Source organism: Notothenia rossii (assembly GCF_949606895.1).
Source record: "Notothenia rossii genome assembly, chromosome: 1".
NCBI lineage: Eukaryota > Metazoa > Chordata > Actinopteri > Perciformes > Nototheniidae > Notothenia > Notothenia rossii.
In genome coordinates this window covers 48,736,158-48,744,197 of record NC_136912.1, presented here as the reverse complement: position 1 = coordinate 48,744,197, position 8,040 = coordinate 48,736,158, and the positions used below count along the sequence as shown (strand labels likewise).

At 42.2% G+C, this 8,040-nt stretch overlaps 1 protein-coding gene across 1 annotated transcript; it reads right to left on the bottom strand.

The window, feature by feature from the left end:
* Positions 1-211: 211 nt before the first annotated feature.
* On the bottom strand, positions 212-2,068 carry LOC307019148 (SCAN domain-containing protein 3-like; the record flags this gene model as incomplete). Its single annotated transcript, XM_079649796.1, has 1 exon — positions 212-2,068. One exon carries the CDS (start codon positions 2,066-2,068, stop codon positions 212-214), a length of 1,857 nt encoding a protein of 618 aa, XP_079505922.1.
* Positions 2,069-8,040: the final 5,972 nt, after the last annotated feature.

The window sequence follows — 8,040 nt, the reverse complement described above, 5'->3', positions numbered from 1 at the left end:
ACCTCTCTTTTGTGTGTGTGTGTGTGTGTGTGTGTGTGTGTGTGTGTGTGTGTGTGTGTGTGTGTGTGTGTGTGTGTGTGTGTGTGTGTGTGTGTGTGTGTGTGTGTGTGTGTGTGTGTGTGTGTGTGTGTGTGTGTGTGTGTGTGTGTGTGTGTGTGTGTGTGTGTGTGTGTGTGTGTGTGTGTGTTGGAAGTGACAGACAGTGATCACACTAGTGGGAGGGATGGGCTTGGTGGCTCCTACACAGTCTGTCAAGCCTGGGCTTAATGTCTGTCAGTGCCATACGCATGTCATTGTCCACATGTAGACGTGCTCTATGTTTAGTTTTGAGTACCTTTAAAGTTGAAAAGCCAGACTCACACAAGTAAGTTGTTGCAAAAGGGAGAAGGCATTTCAGTGCCCTGTCAGCCAAGGTGGGATAGTCCTTTCTTGCATGTAGCCAGTAGTTAGACAGGGGAAGAGCCTCAAAGTTTAGTTTTAAATCCCCTGAGTTTGTCATCTCAATCAGCTCCTCCTGTGACTTTATGTCCAAACTAGAACCGACACCGGGGGAAAAGGGATTCCTAACCCAGTTTAAATGTGTGTTTTCAAGGTCAGGGAAATGGTCTTTAAAATATCCTTGGAGGTGCTCCAGGTGGGACTGGATCATTGGAGAGATGGAGCCCAAATCATCACATGACAGCAGCTCCTGGTGAAGTAGTGGGAACATCTCTGTGACTCCCTCCTGGAGCTTGTTTGACCACAGCATAATCTTTTTGGAAAAAGCACGCACTTTGTCTTGCACCTGCAGTATGTACGTGTCACGTCCTTGCATGCTTTGGTTCAGTACATTTAGATGCAGAACAATGTCTGACATGTATGCAAGTTTGCGGATCCAGGTTGCATCAGTGAACCGCTCTGCCAGCTGATGCTTTTCAGAAGAGAGGAACTCTCCAACCTCCCTCCGCAGCTCATAGACACGGTTCAAAACTGCGCCCCGTGACAGCCAGCGCACGTTTGAGTGAAGCAGCAGCCCCTCAAAACGGGCGCCCATCTCATTACAAAGCAGGGTAAACAGTCTGTGTTTCAAGGGGCGGGCTTTAATAAAATTCACCACTTGTACAACCTCCTGTAGTACCTGATTCAACTCGTTATCCATCCTTTTTGCGACAAGTGCCTCACGGTGGAGCATGCAGTGTGTGGCGACTACATGCGGGGCTTTCTGCTTAATGAGAGCGGTCACTCCACTGATCTTGCCGGTCATTGCCGCGGCTCCGTCCGAACACACCCCCACACAGCGGGCCCAGTTCAATCCGTTAGACTCGATGTAATCGTCCAAAACTTGAAAAATATCTTTCCCAGTGGTTCTTCTTTCAAGTGCTTTACAAAACAGTATTTCCTCGACAAATCTCTCCTGGGAAATAAATGGAATGTACACAAGCAGTTGGGCCTCATTCGATATGTCTGTGCTCTCATCTAGTTGAAGAGCGAAGTACTCGCTGGCTCTCACCTGCTCCAAAAGCTGAGCAGATACGTCCTGCGCCATGTCACCAATCCGTCGGCTGACGGTGTTGTCCGAGAGTGGGACAGCGTCAATTTTTTTAGCAGCATCCTCGCCAAGCAATTCTCGGACAATGTCTTTGGTAGCTGGTAAAAGCAAATCCTCTCCGATTGTGTGAGGTTTTTTTGCACGAGCAATGTGGTATGAAGCTAAAAATGATGCCTTCAGGGCCCGCTCGGGAACGGTAGCTTGCTGTGTGAATGCAGCAGATTGCCTGGCCAAATGCTCCTCTTTACGTCTGAAGAAGTCTGCCGTTTTTTCGGCCTCTGCCGGATGTTTTTGCATCAAGTGACGCTGAAGTTTCGAAGGTTTTAAACACTCGTTTGAGAGGGTCTCCAGACAGAGCACACACTTCGGGCAATCATGGCCATTTTTCTGTATGGCTGTAAAGCCATACTTAATGTACGCTGCCTCGTACCTTCTGATTTTAATTGGCCAGGAGTTCTTAGGTTTTTTTGCAGCAGTGTCCTCCACAGCAGGGCTGTTGGTCGGTTCCGTTGACCTGTTCTTTGTCAAAAACCTGTCCATTTTGAGCTAGCTAGCTTGCTCGCTTGAGGAGCAAAGCAGCTTGATAAATGGCGCAAACCGCCAGGTCTAAACATGACGTCATGGCGTCGTGAACGATGTTTTGACTGGTAGGCAATCAGAAAGATGACTATGGCAAATTATATGTTCCATTATTATAAATTATATTTTATAATTATGATTTTTTTTAAAAAATCAGATTTAAAATATTTATTAAAAAATAATTAGAATTTTTTTTTTTTGTCTTTCCTTTTTTTTTCTTATCTTCCCTCCAATTTTCTGAGGCCCCCCTAGCGCCCCCTGGCGGCCCCCACTTTGAAAACCACTGATCTAACCGACAGGTCCGCACGCACTCTCCAGCCGAAACTCTAATAAGCATTCATTCACAAACTAAATCAGGAGACCTTTAACGTTTTACGTCCGATCCGCTCCTTTTTTCCTCGCCGGGCATTGGCCTGTCATCAGATTGTATTTGTTTGTTGCTGCTGTAGCGGAAGTTTAGTACAATTATTTTTGAATAAATACTCCGAATCTCCACCCTCCATAATTGCACTTGCTTCAGTTGCTTGATACTTTCTAACGGCGGTGAGAGTGGTGCAGTGGCGCTATCTATCTTCTATCGATTAGATTTATGATTTGAAAATTATAAAAGTAGGGTAGACATGTGGATATTATCCGACTGAACAAAATGTGCATTTATCTAACAGGTTCGTTTTCCACTGACCTTATTTCGAGCTATTTTCCAAAATCCTATGGAGAAATTCCATTGCTTTTTTGTCGAGGGAAACCGAGCGCAGCTTACTTCCGGGTTTTAGGACGCGTCACTGCACCACTCAGTTGATGCAATTTGATTGGATTGTGAAGCAAGGGAAGCCAACCGCCTCTGGCTTTGGCATGGCCCTGACCAATCACAGGTTGGCAGGGGCATGACGTGAGCCTCATCTGATTGGTCAATCCCTCCATTGTTTTTCTCCAAGGGAAGCCAATTTCGGCTAGCCTCCTCTCGCAACAGAGAGTGCAATCTCCTGTTTCACCATAACATCTAGAGGGGCGCTGTTTCACTCTTTGTAAAATACTCAATGAGAATCGGGGAGAGACGGGCCGGTGTTGCAGTATAAGTTGAGTCATGACAACTGGCGACATTCTATTATTTTCGTCATAGGAATCCGGGGCGTGTACATTGAGGAGCCATTGTTGACTTACCAGAAAATAAACATGTCGATCGCCTCGTTTGTCGTTTAACTTCATCTTTTGCTATATCTGCCTTCCTAAGATCACTTTGATGCACATTCAGTACTCGTATGTGAGGTTGTGGGGGAGAGGTCGATATCGTGACGCTTACAGGGAGGTATCGAACATTACAAAGTAGGTGACTGTGTGGATGCCTGTTCAAAACATTGCAAACATGAATAAATCATTTAAATTACATATTTGTGTCCGACTTTCATTTGTACATCGTTCTTAATGTGGTGTATAGTAGCTTTGATAGCTGCCCATACCTTCAGACAGCCTAAAAGTAAAACACAATTTGTTTATTCACAGCCAGAACGCTCATCGAGATGACTGGATCATCTATGACAACTTGTGATCAGCTCCGATTAAATTGTGATATCAATTCTGTAGCTATTCTCCAGGGAGCACGTTTTTTTAATGAAACACCTGTATCCCTCTCATCACAACAAGACTCTAGACTGTGCAGGAAAAACAATTACATACATGAAAATAACCTTGATGCATGGGAATGAAACACATAAACTATCTTCCGTGGCTACACTTATATGTCACAGTAACGGTAAACTACATAAAAGTAAGTCCAGCGGGGCACACGTTAAATACATATAATACAGTAGTTCTATTATGCCTTTAAGCCTATACGTTTAACCCATAAGAACCCGAACCCATTTCTACTTTTGGGGAAATTAAGTGGAACGTCATTTAGACTAAATAGACCACCTAGAACACATGTCTGACAAGTAACCCCGCCTGGTGTCAAATATCTGAAATGTGACATATATGTCACATTGGGCTTTAATGGTAAAGTAACTCTTATTTATAACTTAATTAATGAGGATGATTTTTTGGTTTACATTTGTTTGAACATACTTTGAATTGAATAATAAAGAATATGTTAACTAAATATAATTGAATCAGCTAAATTAACTGAGCAGATCATAATCATATTTCTAATTGTGCATATATGTCACTCCGGGTTTACTGTGAATGTTTAGGGTTAATGTCCCGATGTGACATCAGTGTCACAGCAATATTTATGGCATTTGTTTCATATCAATTTCATCAAGAACTGTTTCTACAACAAGTTATATGTAATCAGAATCAGAAAAGAGCCAAAGACAGCTTAATGTTTAACAAATGACATGTCATGTAAGCATTTTTATTCTTAAATGGCTTGAATGTTAACTTTAGCAACAAAAAAAACCTTTCCAAATGTAGCTAGTTCTGTCACATGTTAGCCTGGCACATGGACATCTTGGACATGTTGTTATGGGAACACAAAAGCAAATGACAAGGACCACGACCCACCAGACTGTTCAGTGTGTGTCACTTAGGGGCTTCAGCGCTCCGTCTTTTAACCTCTTTTGCTTTCTCTTTCTTGATCCAACTTAGCAACATTCATTATAGTCACCGACAGTGGTCTGTACTACTGTGTTAACAACGTGTCACATGTTCAATGAATCAGAATCGAGTATTCAACTAAGCCATGTAATAAAAGTTGTCAGTAGCCTTAATGGCCTACACAGTTGTTGAGCTGCACTAAACTACATTTTAGCATTTCAAATAGGCTACTTAGCCATTCTTTTACGGTTATTTTGGTAAAGTAACTCAAAAGTAGTGTTAGAGCCAGTATTTTGATTTGATAAGAAAGGCCACCTAATTGTGACGTCTGTAGTCAACACACTATAAAGGACTACAATTCCCACGGCGCCTGTGCTAACGCCACAGTGATGGGCAACCTGTTGAGAGACGCCGTCGAGGAACAGGTTTTAACCGTAACACTCGTGCTCGTACCGTACATACAAACCGTACAAGTACCCTTTAAGTTGTAAAGTATAAGCATTATCACGAAAGAAAGAATACCTAAGTTGTTTGTTTTATTTGAGGTTTGCCTATTTCTTTTGAATATTGTAAAGGCCTATTTTTCTTGTTGCATGTGCAAAAGTTTGTTATTTTATTTTGAGCAAACACATTGCAACATCTTCTGAATCATCGGAGGCCAAGCAGCACTTCAAACTGTGAGTAATTTAAGGAAAGAAACTAGTTAGAACTGTCTGTTTAAGGCGTCTAGTGGCTTGATGGAAAAACAAGGAAGGAAGCCACGACATTGTTAAAAACTGTCGTGACGGACAAATCCGTGTGGAATTATGTGGTTGAAACCATATTATTATAATGAATGAAATACTCTTGGAAATGAATGGATACGAGCAGATGTGAATCGTGAGTTTACAAATCACGGACTTCATAGTGAACAAGGAAGGACCGCATTGACTTTCTGGATTGTGACAACGTGTATTTCTGTGGAAAAAGGCTTGTGCCGCATGTTGTGGATGTTGCAATACAGTATAGTCTAAATGCTGGAAGTGGAATAAATTTGCTTATGAATAAAGTGTGGAACGTAACTCAAGGAGCGCATCTTGAAAAGCGCTTTAATAAGTTTGTCTACCTGGCTCACTGCCGCGGATCCAAGCCGCACACTAACAAAGCGCAACATTAAAATAAGGACAGCTGTTTGCAAGTGGATGTTTAATGACAATAAAGCATAACAATGGCTGAAAAGGAAAATGTGGAAACGAATGAAACTCCTATGGACCCAAACGGGAATGAACGTGAAGTGCCTGTGGAAAATGCTGACGTCAGACCAAAAAGAACAATAAGACCTACAGAAAAGGCTTTGGAAGATAAGCTGGCGCAGTTAATTAAAAAAAGGAGAACGAAATTGGGTCAAGTCTCAAGGGAAAAAAATGACATTGATTCACTTATGTTTGATTATGGGAATATCATTGAGATGCAAGGTTGTCGTGGGGCTTTTCAAATACTCTCCAAACAGTTTTCAAACTCACATTACTCAGAGAAAGAAATGCTGTCGGAGCAAGAACAAGAAAGGGATCATGTTGACTGGTATCTCCCAAAAATTGCATATTTCAATGAGTTTCAAGATGTGATGAAGAAATGGTTAGCTAGAGCTGCCTCCTTTGAGCATGTGCCTCCTTCTGACCATGGTTCATATACTGCACATATGTCAAGTCCACATAAAGCAATATCAGTGGGCATGATAAGCAAAAAAGGTAAAAGTTCTAGTGGCAGCAATAAATCTTCAACAGCTTCATCAGTATGAAGAAAGGCAGAGGCAGAGAGAGCTGCGCTCATATCACGCGCTGCTGCCTTATCACAGAAACACTCACTTGAAAAACAAGAAGCTGACCTGGAAGCAATGAAAGCCAATATCAGAGCTAAAATGGAAAAGCTTGAGCTTCAAACTGATATTGATGCTGCAACCAGGGGCGTAGCTGGGGGGGGGAGGTTAGGATGATTCCAAGGGCCCAGCACTGGGGGGGGGGGGGGGCCCAGAGAACACTATTATTATCTTTTTATTAATATGGTTTTATTATTATCCTAAAGTAAGTTAATGTAAATGACTCAAAAGTATAATTGCCTGTATTAAAAAAAAAACGTCCCAAAAGAAACAAACAGGTGCTTGTTACTCTGTTTGACAGAATGAGCACCCCTCCCTTCATTCATTGCATGGTATGGGCGCCTGAGCAATGGAGCAAGCGGAGCAGGTGCATCCCCACAATTGACCTTGGGGGAGCAAACGTGTGCTTTTGCACCCCCACTTTTTGATCATATGAAAAATATGACATTTCCCCCCCAATATATCACTGTAAACATAAGTGTGTAATTTCAATCGAATTAATAATACGCAATGAAAGAACTTGTGCTGATTATAGACACTTAATAGAGAGGCGAAGTCCCGCCCATCTACTTCCGACCCATGGGACCCCGGAAGCGGAAAATTATACATTGACGTCAATGGAGAGAGAAAAGTCATCTTTCGATCCCGTTTGAATTGTGCCACGAATGACACATATGATGTTTGTCAAATTAAAAGAACATTTTGCAAGTCAAAAAAATAAAAATGTGTCGTAAAACTGTGAAGTTACAATTTTTTTTGTGTGAAACCGCTCAGTGAACTACAGGTCTCTGGTCTCGCACAATACGCGTCACCATCACAAAGATGGCTGTCACGTTAGTAAATTTCACCTGTTTCTTTCAGAATGAGGCGAAAAAGTATAAAACGAGGTGAAAATCACTACAAGTCTGGGCATGTTGAGAGCTGTACATACACGAAAGGGAGCGGTTCTGTAAGAGCCAGCATGCGGGACCGGCTTTACAAGGTTTCAGTGAGTAATATGAGTGCAATGTTTAAGGTTAATGTCAGCTAGCTAACAAGGTACACTAACGTGTTTTGTTTTAGAAACTAGTTTTCTCCTTAAGAACTTTGTGGTGTCTGTGTATGCTGTGGATAACATTAGTGTTCACAAGAACAAGATACACTCCCGTGTTTTGTTTTAGTTGCTCTTCAGATTGAAGCGGCCAGTTCTATATCGACTATATGTGTGATCTCCTTTTTACATCTCGTTGTGTCATTTGAGTTTATTTGCTGTGTGTAGATTCAAGGATTTTGGTTATCTTGTCCAGGGATGCAAACTTGTCACCTTTCGGCGAAATTCTCCGTTTTGAATCAAAAATAGGTCGTTTTTGTGATTCCTGTAGATCTGCAATAAAAATATTTTTTGGGTATGGGAGGGGGTCTGGGACCCGGATTAATGTGCGGCCGCGAGCTTTTTTTATATATATTATAATGAAGCGCGAGCTGTGTGCTCGAGTCTTCCTGCCTGTCGGCTCTGCTCATGATGTATAATAAGCCTCTGCTGCTCGGCGATGATGGTCTAGCTTCA